The sequence below is a fragment of the Neurospora crassa genome, linkage group V, assembly GCF_000182925.2.
Source record: "Neurospora crassa OR74A linkage group V, whole genome shotgun sequence".
Classification (NCBI taxonomy): Eukaryota; Fungi; Ascomycota; class Sordariomycetes; order Sordariales; family Sordariaceae; genus Neurospora; species Neurospora crassa.
The window spans coordinates 2966020-2981961 of NC_026505.1; the positions used below are offsets into that span (position 1 = coordinate 2966020).

Here is a 15942-nt window from a genome sequence, read left to right on the forward strand (position 1 = left end):
TGGAAAACATTTCCCTAGCGCTTGACGCCGGCTTCGCGCACGTAGATCGGAGTTGTAGAGACTCCCAAGAAAGTTTTCCATTTTCCTAGAGAGTTTGAACACCTGCATCTCTGCCATATTGAGAATGTCATATAGTTATGTCGCTATGGTTTACCCAGTCTGGTTGGACTTTTGTAAGCTTTTCTCTTAGACACCTCTGTTGGCAGTTGGTACGAGGGGAGCATTTGGTTGTCTTGTGTTGGGAAGACGGGAATGACGCCGACGAGAGATATTTTGCTGCAAATAACATGATTCAATGCGTGGGAAGACGATTGCAGAAGGCCATTCACAATATCATTATGATCAACTGCTGAAGAGACGCTTGTAGGTAAGAGTGTTCTAAGAAATGAACGGACAATGCAGTGCATTAAATCTGGTTGCTGGGCATTGCAGTGAACGGGGTAAAAGGGACAGATTCGGAAGGTGGAGCACAGTGTGCAGCTTGTATGCTGGGGCCGTGCACAGTTTGGGCCAAAAATTTACCCCTCCAAAAATTTTGCAGAGGCAACGACAGCAGGGTTTCTCTTATGTCAGTTGTTGATTTCAGTCTGCCAGTTGCCAGTACTCCCAACAATACCATTCCGTTAGGCTTCTCATTCGAACATTCCATTTGCTCGGCGATATCCAGCATCAGACGGGCATCCCTCAGTTTATTTAACCCAACCAAGTATATCTACAACCCTACTATCATCACCATCAACATGGCCCCCCAGTTGAACGAGGAGGAGATTGACGATCTCATCTATTTCGCCCGCGCGGGTGAGAAGGATGACTTGTCCACCACGCTCACTGAGCTTGCCGAGAGGGAGAAGGTTTCGGTCGCAGAGATTATTGCAAGCGCAAAGGATGAGGGCAAGTCAACTTGCTTGCACATGGCGGCGGGCAACGGCCATTTGGGTATGTGATGAAGACCCTCCACTCATGCACATGTGAGAGTGTGGAATTTTCGAAACTAACATCATCGACCAGACATCGTCACCCTCATCCTCTCAGAGTTCACCTCCCGGCCAAAGGAGGAGAAGCAGGCGTACCTCGACGCCGCCAACGAGTACGGCAATACTGGTCTTCACTGGGCCGCTCTCGGCGGCCATCTCGACGTGATTAAGCTGCTTATGGCAGCTGGTGCGTCGCCGGCTCTGGCCAACGACAAGAACTATGTGCCCTTGGACCTGGCCAGCTTTGGCGAGAAGCACGACGTGGTGGATTACTTCCTCGAGCAGGCGGGTGGTCTTGAGGACAAGAACACGGCGGAAGGCCTCAAGGCCGCTGCTGAGGGTTTGAAGGTGGATGATGACGGAAATGTCGAGTTCAAGATGTCTGTTGGCGACACTTCCGAGGCTTCGGGTTCCGGGTCGGCGCAAAACTAGGAAATACGAAGGACGGTTGTTGGGGAAACTTGAGGGTTCAGGTGTTGGATGATACCACATAAACACGATTCATGGCATTTGTTTTTCTGTCTTGTTAGGTGCATAAAATTGACGGGTATAAAACGACAAAGGTATTATGGGCTTGGGATGACGAACCCAAGCGTTGAGATATCTCAGTGCTTACCATTTGAGGAGACAGAATAGTAAGCGCAGAAAAAGCGCAGAAAGTCGTTTGGATCTCTCGTCAAGATAGCTGGCGACCAAAGGGGGCACATGAGGCAAATACCGCATCATAGCATCAGTGTCCAGGTCTAAATGTGGCTGTATGGCTCACATATTTTTTTTGCTAGAGTGCGGCTCACATTGTTATGCAGTAGGTAGGTACGAAGGGGGCGACCGCCAACAGATTAATAAGAATTTGAAGATAACTCATAAGGCTTTAGTCCGACATGAGAAGGATAGAGTTGGAGATGTCGATATCAGTGGGTGTTTCGTCGTAACTACAGCTGTAGTAGAAATGATAAATTACAAAAAAGAGTGTCAAAATACCTCTTAAGTGGAAGACATTGTATGGTCGAGATTCGTTCAGCTTCCCACCTCCCAAATGAACCCCCACGCCCGGCCCAAGTGAACTCAACCGCCCGCGGTGAGGAACGCCATTTGTGGGGCTTGCTATGGTAGTACAGTACCTCGCTGAACTTCTGAAGAGCAGGACAGCTGTTGGGGGCTGGAACAAAGTGGCCAAGCTGTGGTATTGGCTACAAGGAAAACTTAGTTTGAAAGTCCATTGCAAATAAACGAAAAGGACTAGTTTTTCATCAGTCCTGAGATACGTAAAGTGATGGGATTTTATCAGAATCAACCCTCAATCTCGAGAAGAGTAACTGAAATGCAATGAGAATGAAGAAGACTTCAAGTTCAGTTGACCACAGTCACCAGTGTGGGTACACAAACCCACTCTCCGCACAGCTGGTTGTGGGCAAATGTGGGGTCAGTGACCCTGATCCCTGACCGTCAATTGGCCCCCGTCGTGGCCCGTCCGTCGCTTCTGGACGGTCCGGGGGAACCTAAAGTGTGGACAGCGCTGGGCAGGCTCCCGTCAGCAGGCGGGCACGAACAGAGAGTGAGTGGAGGTCGGGGTATCGCGATCGATACAGCGACGGCCAAGCGACCTCGAGGCGTTCCACTTGCGGTGCTTCTTTCATTCAGTTGGAACTGCCAGGTTCAGATATTTCCATCCTCAGTCCCTGCTGCCAGCCATCTTCAGCGCGGCGGTTAGGTACAGGTAGGTAGTTGTGTGGTGGATGTGCAGTGGTGCAATGAGACGTACCTCCTCTTGCAGCGCAGCAGTTGGATTCGGCACTCACTTACCTAGTTTATACCCCACGCGGCCGACAATCCCCAATCCCGATGTGGAGGGCGAGTGAAAGATTCGTCCCGTCCAAACAGCTCTCGAGTCCCGTCGTCGTCTCTTCCGTGTGTTCTCCTCCACCCAGCTTTTCCATCGAGTCGTCCACTTTGTCCTCCGTTCCACAACCACACGCCCGTCTCCACTACGGAAGCCATACGACCTACGTCCGATTTCCGTCATGACCAAGAGCAGCCGTCTCAATTGCTAGCAAACGACTTATGCATAGTACAGTAATGAGCATGCATTCTTAGCTGTACGTCGCGATTGCGCATGTAGTGGGTGACACCTCACCTCGCTCAGCCAAACATGCCGGTCCAGCAACCACAACTCCCGCTCCCCGACGGCCCCGGCCCTCATGCCATGGGAACCGCCACCGGCACCGTCCTCCCTTCTTCTACCTCGGTCACCTCACCACCCCCCGGTTCGGCGTATAAGCGCGCAAGCCGCAAAGGCGCGACTAAGCGATTTGCCTGTAACTATGAGGACTGCAACAAGGTGTATTCCAGGGCAGAGCATCTCCAGCGCCACCAGCTCAACCATGATCCCAAGGAGATATACCGATGCGATTTTGCCGGCTGCGAACAGCAGTTTGTTCGTGCTGATCTCCTGTCACGCCATCGAAAACGGCATTCGGCCTCTTACGTTCCAAGAAACCGCGTACCTAGCTTCAGCACCCCCAAGGACCATCATGACCTGCCCACTCCAGGCCAGTCAACCTCCTCTCAGGGCCAGACGCCCGCCTCGTCCACTTCTCACCAGGTAGCCATCGAGTCTCGCTCCATCTTCCAAGGTGCCCCCCATGATGCTGCCATCCTTCTCATTCCTGATTCCCGCTCGCAACAACCGCAATCGCAACACCAGGTTCTGCCGTCTCTGCAGCATCTCCAGTCCCACCATCAGCAGCATCAACAACAGGGGCACCATTCACACCATCAGGGCGCGTCAGCCATGGACCAGCATGCAAGCCCCCACTGGGCATCTCCAACAAGCAACATATCTTCTGCCCATGCTCTTCCGCCAAAGAACGGGTTTTTCCAACAAAATGTAAACCACGGCCATTTAGCCGGCCAACAGCCGCCCCTTCTACCATATAACCCCAATGTTGACTTTCCCAGCGAGGACCTGGCCAGAGAGAACTTCGCCGTCTGGCTCTTCAACCCGCAAGACTACACTTGTGATCTCAGCGTCTCCCATCTCCCGTTTCTCGATGGTGGGCTAGAGTCAGCATTGAACAACAACATTCATTACGATTATGACTCCATCACCAGCGGTCGCTCTCAGGTCGATAGTACCCCCACGCGGGTCACCGAGTCCGATAGCGATTTCATCACCGAGGCCCGGCTCCAGGAACTATCCAGCCTGTTCTTCGCATATAATGCGAAGCAGCTGAGATGCAGGCCCAATAGCCTGCGCATCACAGAGGTTGTGGACAAGAGTGGCTGTGGAACTATGTCGGTCCTAAATCTCGATATGACGCGCGACTGCTTACAAGAGTATTGGGACCATGTATCAGCTCGCCTCCCGATTGTTCACCAACCCACCTTATCTTACAACAAGTGCTCGGTGTACCTCCTCCTAGTCATGATTGCGCTAGGCGCTGCGTCGCTTCGCATGAGAAACTGTGGCGACTGCTACACCCACTACGACGTCGTTGCTGATATTATCGTCCTCGGTGTACGGTTGGATATACTGGGCACGGAAGAAGCAATTCCGCCTATAGCACTATGGGTTGCGCAAGCGTTAGTCTTGCTCGAGTTTTACGAGAAGCTCTACTCGTCCAGACTCCTACACGAACGAGCCCAAACCTACCATCCAGTCACTCTTAACCTTTTGCGTCGAGGAAGTCCACTCATCGGCCGCTCAGGTAGCGAATCGCCTCCGGAACCAACCGGCTCAGCAGATTATAACGGCAACAGCACTCAAAGTGTCACGAGCCTGGACTCCCGGACTTGGTGGTCTCGATGGGCGCAAACAGAGTCAATGCATCGCGTTGTCTTTGCCGCATTCATGCTGGATATCACTCATGCAGCAATGTTTGGCCATAAAGCCGATATGGTGCCATATGAGATACAGCTACCACTACCATGCGATGATAATCTGTGGTCGGCTTCGAATCCCGACAATGTCCGCCAACTCGATCAAAATCTCCGGATGTATGGCGTCAAGCCAGTATCGTTCCTCGAGGGGCTGAAACTCGCAATTCATGGCAAAGAAGTCATGACCCATTCATTTGGCCGCATGATCATCATGTCAGGTCTCCTCAGTGTCGGTTGGCATCTTCGACGCAAAGAAACACACAATCTGATGGATCTTACAAAGATTCCCAACAGCAAAAGTGACAGCTGGAAGATGACTCTGCTGAGCGCGTTTGATCAATGGAAGGCCTACTTCGACAAAGCCCAGGGGTCTCTAGGAGGGTCAAACATGGTTGATCCTATTATACCCTATGCCGGTTCAAACGGCCCGATACAGAGTGCCGCAGTGCTCTATCATTTGGCGCAGTTCAGTTTGTTTTCTGACATCTTGGACTGCCAGATCCTTGCCGGCGCAAAACGTCTCTTGGGCAAGAAAATATCAGATCAAGCCTACCTCAAGGTCGTGCCCAAAATGAAGGCCTGGGCAAGCACGCCAGGTACTCGTCATGCGATTCTTCATGCCTACAAGGTACTCCATTGTATCCTTGTTGACCCACGAGGAAACAAGGGCGAGCAGAATTGGCAAAACAAAGGCCACGGGCTTCCACCGATGACTATGCAACCATACTCTTGCCGTAACGAGCCTGATCCGCACCGGCCGTGGATTATGTATTACGCTGCCCTAAGCATCTGGGCCTTTGTCCGTGCGTCTACACTTACTAGTGCTGCGCCCGTCTCGAGTATTACTTCTCGCTCCAGGAAACCCGAGCAGGTCAACTTCAATCGCGTTGCCGCTTATCTCTCCAAAGTCGCAGCTCTTTCCGAGTTGCCGGAATCCGCCGCAGCTGGCCTCAAGGATGGGTTGCCTGAATTGCTTGACGTCCTGTGCTCAGTCCTCTACGAAGCCAACTCGGAACTACTCAAAGAAGCATGTGAGCGGCTCACATGCTGCAAAGACATTCTTACCTCAGAGCAGTGATGGTGTTATACCAAGGGGCAAACATTTACTGCACTTAAGTGGAACGGGGCACATGGCACATTCGGAAGACAGTGTATGTATGCTCCATTTCTATAATGTGATTGGCGGTAAACCGAAGCAGTCATCTAACCATCTATGAAGTTTAGAAGCTTTCGACACACCAATGTGCATATAGGAGAGCTCAGTTGCATCGGCTAGCTGGTTACTGAAAATCCCTCGTGAATCCATGCCGGATAACCATCGACTGCGTTTGACAGTGTTCACATATCAATCACAGCTTGAAGTATCCCCTCCACAGCTTCCGCAGAATGCCCTCAGGATCCCACTTCATTGCGACTTGCTTGAGTTTGGCGTGATTGTCCGCTCCATAACTCTCGAACACGCTTTGGCTGTTACCGGCGTAGTTGGCGTAAACAAAGCCATGACTCAAGCCCCTGCTCTTAGCAAGGTCGTTGATTTTACCGATCACTCCCTCGGAGCTCCTCTCCATCAATTCGTCAAGCGCACTATCCGACCACTGTGCCGCCACCTGAATCAGCATCAGGGGGCCATCGCTCTGCTTCAAACCCAGCGCGTTCCCGCCGTTTACCTCCATGGCCTTCAGCACGTTGAGTGGGATAGCTTGGTACGCCAAGTAGGGAGTGACCGCAGTGCCATTTGCGGCCGCAATAAGTTTCTCGACATGGTCTTGCCAGAGAGGCACGATGTCGATGAGAAGGGAAGGATCAGTAGCTTTGATTGTCGTATCCCACCATGTCTGGCGGGAACCGTACGGAACGTCGATTGCACGAGATATGGTTGACACGTTGTCGATGGATTTTGACTTCGTGATGGTAGGCAGGGACTCGAAAGGCACGAATACTTCAGGGACAGTCTCATGGGCACTATCCGCTGTGTTCGGCAAGTCTGCATGGAACAGGTCGCTGATTACGGCGTAACCACCCAGCATATCCATATGCGTCAAGACCATGTAGCTGTGGGCCTTGTTGTCGCTCGGCATGCCGTTGACAGTCAGGTTCTGATACGCGGCAATAGCGGAGGCGTTGGCTGCGCCAGGGATTATGAGACTGCTGTGCCATATGTTACCGCCCGGTTGCTCGTACGCTCCCATATCGAATCTGGTTACGATTCCAAAGCTGGAGCCGCCCCCGCCGCGCAACGCCCAAAACAGATCCTCATTCTCGGTGGGAGAAGCATTGACGATGAGTCCGGACGCGAGAACAAGCTCGTAATTGCGCACGTTGTCGCATGCCCAACCGTACATTCCAGAAAAGAACGATATACCTCCGCCGAGAATGAGACCGCTGACCCCCACGTCAGCCACACGGCCACCCGCAACGACAAGCCCCAGCGTATCGAGGGCCTCGGAGACGTTGATCCATCTGTTTCCAGCACCAATCGATACCGTCTTACGATCCGATGACACGTTGAGGGTGGTGAGATACATCAGGTCGACGGTGACACCACCATCAGAGTTGGAACCGCCTGCGAAAGCAGTGTGGCCGCCACCCTTGACGGAGAACTGAGTGTTCAGTGAGGCAAGTACCTTCATGGTGGCCGCAACTTCAAGCGTATTCTCAGGCGCCACGAAGCAGGCGGGTGCGATGTTGTCGGTCTGCCGGTTGGACCAGTAGTGGTTCTCTTGGGCATATGTGGGCGAGTCAGGATAGTTAACGCGCCCAAGAGGGAGAGCAAGGTCGATGGCTTTGCACTGGATGAGGATGATGTCAGTATGGGTTCAGATTGCAATAAGATGTCGGGGTCTTACTGCTGCGTCTGATGACGGAGACAACGGAGTGCAGCACCCTGCGGTCGCGAGGGAAAGGGCACCAAGCAAAATCTTGCTAAAGCCTGAGAACAGCATGTTGAAGGTTGGGGATGGTGGTTCTCAGCCTTCAATGAGTGGATGAGAGAATGAAAGATGGTAGTAACTACCTATGCAGGTCGAGGGCTGGGGTTTTTGTAGCTCGAAGTAATGTTCCACGAGGGGAGGAACCTCTCGCCATATGCATCCTCGCTTCTGTCCGAGTTCGAATCATGCAGTTTGATAGCATTCATGGCGGATATGGGATGGAAAGCTTTTCCGAAACCGGCAGACATGTGTGAGAATTAGGAGTGGGCACCGGGAGGTCTGGGGGCAGCCATCAACACTTATGTCCAGAGTTTCTGATCATCACCCTCACCACTCCAACTTACTCCCCGTTCACCGACCCGACTAGCTCCTACTCTTGCATGTTCCAAATTCGGGGCGATTTCTTTCCCCCTCGCACGTTTCTTGTCATCACTCCATTCCAGAAACCCAAGGGTCTAGCACTAGGCTGACGCCAATCAAGAAGATACCGATCAAACCCGCAAGCGCACAAGTCAGATCACTGCCCAATTACCTACATTTGTTGTCGGTTTTAGCTTTTAAGAGGCGAAGAAGCTAGCGTCTAATATCCCAGGTGGTCGGGTCCGTTGCCATTAAACGGCGATGGTGCCAAAGCTGGCTGTCAATGCTGTGCACTACGCAAGCTGGTGGGGTTAACCAGGGCTGTTCCACGAATCAATCTTTTACATGCGGCCTAAAACACAGGTGAAGATGCGGGACTAACTGTACTATCGGGTCACTATCAAAATATCTATTTGTTCGAAATAGGAACGTCGATGAAACTCCAGCACCATGAACTACTACCCTTGTTGTTGCGCTCGGACAAGAGACCGGAGAAGTGACAGTGACACGTTCCCCTCACGCCTTTTATCACCAAGTGCCATTGAGGATTCAATAGTGTCATGATGAAACGCATTTCTCTGCAAGTAGCCTTTCAAGGATTGTAATTTGTTGGACATGACACATATCACTATGACCCTTATCATACGAACAACGTGGAAGCAAGGTAGGTTAGTAAAACCTCGAAGCCGTGTCCCGGCCGGGAGTCCGACATGCCCGGTGATAGATCCACCACTTGAGGTCGGGGACGGAGTGTTTCCCGAGGAGGAAGTGAATGAACTAGAGAAATGGAGCTAACTAGGTATTGCAATGGGTACGTACCTGTATATGATAGACATACATAAACACACCATGCACTTTTCCGCCACTCATACAACGCTCTTCCTCTGTACCTACCCTTCAATCTCCAACCAATGCCAAAGCCCGGCGCAAGTGCCGAAGAACCGTTCTGGTGGCTCGTCCCAGACGAAATAGATTGATGAGACCAACCACCAACAGGTTGGGGAAACCAGTCCGCTACCGCTCGTCAAGAAAAAAAAAAAAAGAAAAAGAAAAAAAAAAGCCGTTGCGAGACAGGCATAGGAATTAAGAAACAATTAAAAAAGAAATCGGCTAGAACCCCATTTGGATATTTCTATTCAGATATTACCTAGAACTCAAAATCAGAGATGTTACCCAGACGCTTGGATGCGTACCTAGTAGGAGTCTACCCAGGGTATAATGTCAAAGGTCTCAACTAGGTATTTTTTCCGGGGCGAGGGTAGGTTTTAAGTTTCTGATGATAAATGCACCAGCACGACTTGACACCTTCCATACCTCTACATAATGTGACCAGCTAGAATACTTGCTCGGGGCCAGCAGCAGCACGTGGAAGAGAGAGAGAGGGTGACTGAATGATGGGAAGTGTCTCTTCCTACTTCTGCCGGACGGCCAGCTGTATGTGCACTTGACCGCTTGCTGCTTACAGGTAGTTTTCTCCACTGTTCGGATATTGAGCTATCCGGTGGGAGATTCCGTTGGAAGAAAGAGTTGAATTGAAACTGTGCATTGAAGTTCATTGGATTTCTGAGACTCTCCGCAACTAACCTCAAAGCAGAGTTGCCCGTTAGGTCAGGTCCCTACTTAGACTCGGCAGCTGTGGATGCATCATCGCCTCCAACGATTTTCATGTCTGAAACGGTTGAGTTGGCGAGGTCAAAACTACGTCCTCACGCTCAGCTTTCGCTTCCGAGAACGGCATGTTAAGGTGGTCCCAAAGGGTATGACAAATCTGTCATATCTGTAGGATTGAACCGCGGCTAAGCGACGAAGTCATCATGTCCGCTGCCCCTAAGACTACCTCTATGGACCTCGCCGGTCTCGATGTGGAATAAGGGATCACACTGTTGGGATACTACGACATTTGGCACCTGGCATCCAATTGTTCAGCCTCTGCCTCTCGAATTTTTTGTACAAGCACACCATCCACCAACACTTCCTGATCTAAAGTACGGTACACATTAAATCGACACTTGATGGACCATGACAGAGACCACCAGCTGCAGAGTTTCACGACAATTGCGTACAAAGACGGTTATCATATCTCCAATAATCCTTTAATGCTTTCAAGACTGGAGGATAGGCCTTTGTGAGAGGTGGAAGAAGGGGGCGGTTGTCCTAGGGATAAGTTAGGTATTGGTAAAGTACCTACCTTTCTAAAGACGCGGCGCCAGGGACCAAGGCAATCATCACAGTTACGTCTTTTTTCGGCTGGCGCAAAGAGTCAGGTAGAGATCAAAATCGTCCAGTGGGATCTACCGGTGCCGGCACAGACGATTTCGTTGGCGATAGCGGTGATGTCGGGTGATGTGTGAATTCTGGTGGTCTGCAAGGGGCTCACTTAAATGGCGGCAGAGAAGATATTCAAGGCGGATGCTTCATATTTGTTCGATGACTCGACGGTGTGGTTGTCTAAGCTGCAAAAAAAGCCGCGGCGTAAGTCTTTTTCGGTTTTCCCTTCTCTCTTTTTCATTCCCATTCTCTATTCCTTTCCTTTGTTGCCTGGAGTTTTGTATAATTGCCAATAAATCAAAGATTAACGACACATGGAGACCAGTGGGGTTTTGAATTTGACAGGCTCATCATCCGTAGGCAGACGCTGGATGCGGTGATTATCCGCGTGCGGCAGGGAACGGGAAATACTCAAATTATACTCTGATAGTTTGTTTAGAGGTATTGGGGGTATCATTGGTGTTTTAGTTAGTGTTAAGGGGGGCCTGACGCGTAAAACTCATGGCGAGGTTGGAAGTTGCGCAACCACTTCTTTCTTCTTCCCCCAACTAAAAGGTCGTAATTTAGCCTTCCTTTCCTCCATCACAACCTCCTCATGTGCTTCTGGTTCTGGTTCTACATTTCCCCCAAAGGCAGGGCTGATGCTCCGCCGAATCTCCTTCACTTTTAGGAATTTGGGAGTCTGCCAGTCCTTGTTGGCCAGTTTCTTCCGCCATGAAATCTCGCTGAACTCTGCGAGTAACTTGTCTCTCATATCCTTGGCGGTGTTGATATCTGTTCCCAGTTTGATGCCTAGCTCAAGGAGGAGGTGAGAGGCGAAGATCTGGCAATTGTTGTCGATCAAGCCATACCTTGGCTTCATCTGCTTTATTGCCTTGTTGCCTAAGTGGGTGTGAGCAGGTATTGTCTCTTATGGTGATTTGTCCCAAGGATATACTGGAGCCACTTGTTCGGACTTACTGGCTGCTAATACTGCTTGATCATTCCACCTCGTCTCTCCAACTTGTAGCTTGTTCGTCCACTTCTGTGACCCGACCAAGCCATGCTGGTTTACTACTGTGAAGTCTTTCTCCTGTTTTGATGCGTCAGTTTCTGTTCTTTCTAGTTTCTGGTCTAGCCATTCATTCAGCCATCCTTGGAAATTCCCATCACACCATACATACCATCCACAGCTCATGATAATAATCCGTATCCTGATCCCCCACCAATACAGCCCAGTGATTTGTCGGATCTGGAAACTCGCCCATTTCCTTGGTGATAGCTTGCCCCAGTCGCGTATGCTCGGCGAATAACACCCCCAGGTTGTCCGCCACGGGATGCCAAGCGATGAAGACTGGTCGCTTTTTGCAGTGGTGGTGTTCTCGGCCGGGCGGGATGATGGATGGTAATGCGCCCAAGCCGATGATGTCGGCGAGGGCGTACTGCACTTTTAACAGCAGCTCATGGCGACGGGTCGCTTCTGACTTCGTTTCGGACGGCGCGACGGAGTGCGAGTCGGAGTCACTGCCGCCCCTGGAAAATAGGTCTCTCATATGCATCTCCCAGACTGATCTTGTTGTTGACGTTGTCGTTGTTACTGTCGTCCTTGTTGTTGCGTGTGTGCAGTGACGTATCGTTTGTGAGCAAGCCCTTGGTGGCTTCCATACCCTTCTCACAGCCTCTTCGAGGTGGAGATATATCGTTTTCCGCCAGGAACGTTTGGCAAGATTGGCAACGCCAAGCCACGCTGTTTGAATGATGTGTGTTGACGGGAAAGGCCGAACCTTTATATCCTTGAGCTTCTTACTCTTAGTTTCCGAAATGTCTCACACACTCACAGCTGAAAGAAAGCAAGTCAGGAAGTGTGGAACAATTCCCACTAGATCCGCGGAAGTTGCGGCACCAGGGACAGTCCAAGATTCGGCTCGCGGGAATGGATCACTGATCGTTCGTTATGTCCCGGAGGGGGGGCAATCGGGGGATACACTGCAGTATGTATACTCCGAAGTGCGGCGATGCACGGTCAACACAATGTGGCGTATGCAAAATTACCCAGGCGTGACGCGCGTAGTTTTGTGGCGCAGTCCACGAAGCTAGCTGATCATTTTCAAGATCAAAAACATCTTCAATCTGGTCATCTCATCGCCCATTCTGATGTTGCTGTTGCTCTGCCATGTTTGTCGGCATGGCACTGCAGGTGTTGAGCAGGACGTTTTGGCGCCAATGGTTGGACAATTCAGGGGCAAGACGGGTTAACTGTCTAGCGCCTTTCGGGGGATGGCAGGAAAGCCCAGCCCAGTGGAGGTCCACAGCAGCGCGGATAATGATTTGCATGAGTGATTCACCAGTTGTTGTTACCAAAGCGAAGTCTCTTAAAAAGATCTGGAAGTGAAATGGAAAGAAAAATCGGCACGAAATCCAGGGCGGGCAGTTCCTGTAAAGGTAGAGATAGGGTAGCGTACCGAAGACGCCCCTGTCCGCCATGTCCGCCCCGGGATTTGGTGGAGAGATAGGATCCTGGGCGCCTAGACCATCGCCCCAGGCACTGCAGATCGTTGACGTCACATGTTGACTTACACGACCTACCTCGGGCTTCCTTTCAATAACAAACTCCTACTGTATTTCGACCTCGACTAAAGAACAACACGCAATTGACATAAACAATCTCGAATACTCCTGAGCCGAGTTCTACACCAAAAGTCAACTTCGATCTTCCGCGCTAGCCAGTCAAGAATATTTCGCCTACCACAGACGATTAGCTCTACGGCGCCGAGTTTTGTACGAAATCCTCTCCTCCAGATATTCATCATGAGCATCCACATGAAGGGCCGTTGCGTCTGCGAGAATCTGCAGTACTCGCTAGAACTTGACTCCCTGGACGATGCGAGAACCACACTTTGCCATTGCAATAGCTGCAAGAGGGCGTTTGGAACCAACTATGGTCTCACAACCAAGGTCCCCCTCCAGGGTTTCAAGTACGAGGCTGGAACCCCCAAAAAGTTCAAGCAGCACAATGGTGTGACAAGGGAGTTTTGCGATAACTGTGGCGCTTACATGTGTGAATACGGGGTAATATTGGTCTCCACAATACATCACCTGGAAACCCATCACTCACCATGCTTTCACAGGAAGAAGCAGCGGACAAGTTCCGGTACATCATGTGGGGGTCCTTTGATGAGCCAGAAAAGGTACCTCCCAAGGGCGAGTTCTTTTGCAAAAACAAGCCCAAGTGGATGCCCGATATCCCAGGTATGGTTCAAGGAGTGAATCCTCAAGTAAACCAAGTGTAGAGTCTAACCGAATTACAGGCACCTTCCGGAAGCAGGAGATCAAGGAGTAACGGCATGCATGACGAAAAACAACATCGAGATGAGCTCATGAATAATCATGTCTTCGCGTTGAACCACGGTGAACGTCTCATGATCTCCTTCTCGTGTTGAAGTTGATGCGGATCGACGATAATCGCAGCTCTTCCCTGGAGCTTGCCGCTTGAAACCACCTTCTCCAACTCCTCGACCTGATCTAACCCATAGAACGGAGTCATCTTTACCTTGACTCCATGCTCGGCGACAAAGTGCAAAAGCTCCTCGCTCTCCTCCGCTGAGCACTGCAAGCTTCCCTTGATTCTTACGTCTCTCAATATCAGCTCCATAAACGGAATTTTTACCTCCAGAGGCTGAGCAACCTGTACCATCAACCCATGCATCTTCGTAATTGCACATGCCAGTTTTAAGAGGGGGAGTGAGGGGGATGTACGGTGTGTTCTTGCGATGTGGTGTATTCTTCAGGATTGGATACTACCGAAAATGAGAGAATGGGACCCGCCAATTGCGGGTTGCATAATAACGAAGTTTGGCTGGCAGCCTGTGGAGGAGGGAAAACGTGAAGAAAGGTAATAGGGAAGGAAAAGGCGAAAGAAGCAAATGATGAACACGGGATGCAAGCATCCACCGTCTTGCTACCATGCGAAAATGAATGGAACACCCCATCATAATTATCTTTTCCATATCCCCAACTATGCATGTGTCAATGTTACAGCTACCACCACCCACTTTCGGAAATTGCACAAGCAGTTAATTCAACACGCATCGAGAAATGCCACCGAGCAGAAAATGACGAGCCGAGAGACGAAGGGCAAAAAAGCAAAAGAAAAAGTTTGTTGACAAGAGTGGGATTCGAACCCACGCCCTTTCGGACTGCGATACTCAGAAGAACCTGAACACAGCGCCTTAGACCGCTCGGCCATCTTGCCGTTGTTGTTGTTGTTGAGGAATTTTAGTAGAACTTGCCATTATATAGATTTTTGCTCGAATAGTGACAGCAATGTAACGTTTGCGGCTCGGATTCAATCTGAAGAGATGCTCTTTGTGCACATCAACTTGGAAACCGACAAGACGACATGGCTGGACATGCTTTTGACAAAAAACGAGCATTCATATGGGCTGCCTAGTACGGCTTTCGGAGAACTCAAGGCTCGCCATTGCCAGCGGTTACTGCACACTACCTAAGTGTGTACCATATCAATATCTTGCCGGATCTAACAGTCCTGTGGCCACTGTTCAAATTCAAATATGAGGGAGCAAAGTGAACGCTCCCCCCCGCGCCCGCCTGATCATCTCACCACACGGCGGGCCAACGTGCATACAACCCACCAGGGCTCATCGTGGGGACGCAGTATGTCACACAAGCCGAGGGTATGCGTGTTGCTTCTTCAACCATATCAGCTCGTCTGCGCATGGAACGGCGGACTGCGATGCGCTGCGTGGAGAGTTCGGTATAGTCGACCGTGACGATGTTAGTGAAAACGTTCGATATTTTGCAAAGTTCGGACGAATTGGTTGTTTTCGCGTCGGTATCGCAAACGCCAGCTCCGGCGGCTACTGTGGTTTTACAATGCTTGACCCGATGTCCGGACGTGTTTGCCGGAGGAATCAGCATCTGTGGCGTCAGCGACATTGCTCAGAGCGAGTATATCAGACAGGAAACTATGAGAAATAGTAATTTCAAGACGGTCGTCCTCAACGTCGAAGGAAACATGTTCAAACACGGTGATATTGTGAAGAAAGCACTTCTCGGGGGCGAGAAATGGTGGACGAAAACGTGGCTGGGAATTGAAAGCCGAAGGAAATCGGGACTCGGAGACAGATGGACGGGCTGTGTGAACCTTCGCACAGAGCTAGGGTTATTGTTAGTGCACATAGTACAGCGCGTCTTGGCTCGTTAGCTAAGGTCTCCGAGGATGAGTTTTTGTAAACTTTGAGCATCGCTGTCTGCAAAGAGAGATGCGGAGTCTTTTTAGGTGAGCTCAACGTCTTGTCCGTAGCTGTCCATAATATATCGCCCTATTTTGGGTCAAACTCCTCAAAGTCATGATCTTCTGCGTTAGCAGTGTTTTTATCAAGAGTAGTGTAGGCACCTACTCCGCATCTGAACCCTGTGATCATCAGTGCAGTGAGCTTCGACTGTGGGGCAAGTACATGTGATTTACAGAACCTGAACCCCAACTTCACCGTGATCCATGTCTTCTTTCCTCCAGCATGGACCCATTTCAG

General features: G+C 50.7%; 5 protein-coding genes and 1 non-coding gene across 8 annotated transcripts; 3 read left to right on the forward strand and 3 right to left on the reverse strand.

Moving 5' to 3' along the window:
- Window positions 1–556: 556 nt before the first annotated feature.
- On the forward strand, window positions 557–1763 carry NCU01121 (hypothetical protein). Its single transcript, XM_955935.2, has 2 exons — window positions 557–936; window positions 1009–1763. The coding sequence occupies exons 1-2, from the start codon at window positions 567–569 to the stop codon at window positions 1404–1406; spliced, it is 768 nt and encodes a 255-aa protein (XP_961028.2). The 5' UTR covers window positions 557–566; the 3' UTR covers window positions 1407–1763.
- Window positions 1764–2884: 1121 nt separating this feature from the next.
- On the forward strand, window positions 2885–8272 carry NCU01122. Of its 2 annotated transcripts, none has more exons than XM_011396164.1 (2): window positions 2885–6004; window positions 6073–8272. In XM_011396164.1, exon 1 carries the CDS (start codon window positions 3124–3126, stop codon window positions 5929–5931), a length of 2808 nt encoding a protein of 935 aa, XP_011394466.1. In that variant the 5' UTR covers window positions 2885–3123; the 3' UTR covers window positions 5932–6004; window positions 6073–8272. The 2 variants fall into 2 exon arrangements, with proteins under 2 accessions (XP_011394466.1, XP_011394465.1); XM_011396163.1 differs by having other exon boundaries at window positions 6078–8272.
- Window positions 6203–7795, reverse strand: NCU01123 (hypothetical protein; the record flags this gene model as incomplete). Its single annotated transcript, XM_955937.1, has 2 exons — window positions 6203–7642; window positions 7700–7795. 2 exons carry the CDS (start codon window positions 7793–7795, stop codon window positions 6203–6205), a joined length of 1536 nt encoding a protein of 511 aa, XP_961030.1.
- A 2458-nt stretch (window positions 8273–10730) lies between the features above and the next one.
- Window positions 10731–12563, reverse strand: NCU01124. Of its 2 annotated transcripts, XM_011396165.1 has the most exons (4): window positions 12229–12563; window positions 11575–12174; window positions 11372–11483; window positions 10731–11293 (listed from the first exon to the last, which is right to left on the reverse strand). In XM_011396165.1, the coding sequence occupies exons 2-4, from the start codon at window positions 11947–11949 to the stop codon at window positions 10911–10913; spliced, it is 870 nt and encodes a 289-aa protein (XP_011394467.1). In that variant the 5' UTR covers window positions 11950–12174; window positions 12229–12563; the 3' UTR covers window positions 10731–10910. The 2 variants fall into 2 exon arrangements, with proteins under 2 accessions (XP_011394467.1, XP_011394468.1); XM_011396166.1 differs by having other exon boundaries at window positions 11575–12558.
- A 448-nt stretch (window positions 12564–13011) lies between these two features.
- NCU01127 (DUF636 domain-containing protein) lies at window positions 13012–14432 on the forward strand. Its single transcript, XM_955941.3, has 3 exons — window positions 13012–13459; window positions 13519–13639; window positions 13699–14432. Exons 1-3 carry the CDS (start codon window positions 13199–13201, stop codon window positions 13728–13730), a joined length of 414 nt encoding a protein of 137 aa, XP_961034.2. The 5' UTR covers window positions 13012–13198; the 3' UTR covers window positions 13731–14432.
- A 118-nt stretch (window positions 14433–14550) lies between these two features.
- NCU15099 lies at window positions 14551–14642 on the reverse strand. Its single transcript has one exon. It is a non-coding gene; the product is annotated as a tRNA-Leu (tRNA).
- Between the last annotated feature and the right edge of the window lie 1300 nt (window positions 14643–15942).

Coding starts and splice junctions, on each gene's coding strand:
- NCU01121 (XM_955935.2), top strand. CDS start 567: ATGTCAGTTGTTGATTTCAGTCTGCCAGTTGCCAGTACTCCCAACAAT. Junction 937..1,008: donor GGCGGGCAACGGCCATTTGG/GTATGTGATGAA, acceptor ATCATCGACCAG/ACATCGTCACCCTCATCCTC.
- NCU01122 (XM_011396164.1), top strand. CDS start 3,124: ATGCCGGTCCAGCAACCACAACTCCCGCTCCCCGACGGCCCCGGCCCT.
- NCU01124 (XM_011396165.1), bottom strand. CDS start 11,949: ATGCATATGAGAGACCTATTTTCCAGGGGCGGCAGTGACTCCGACTCG. Junction 11,484..11,574: donor ATTATCATGAGCTGTGGATG/GTATGTATGGTG, acceptor GCATCAAAACAG/GAGAAAGACTTCACAGTAGT. Junction 11,294..11,371: donor TCAAGCAGTATTAGCAGCCA/GTAAGTCCGAAC, acceptor ACACCCACTTAG/GCAACAAGGCAATAAAGCAG.
- NCU01127 (XM_955941.3), top strand. CDS start 13,199: ATGAGCATCCACATGAAGGGCCGTTGCGTCTGCGAGAATCTGCAGTAC. Junction 13,460..13,518: donor CTTACATGTGTGAATACGGG/GTAATATTGGTC, acceptor ATGCTTTCACAG/GAAGAAGCAGCGGACAAGTT. Junction 13,640..13,698: donor GTGGATGCCCGATATCCCAG/GTATGGTTCAAG, acceptor ACCGAATTACAG/GCACCTTCCGGAAGCAGGAG.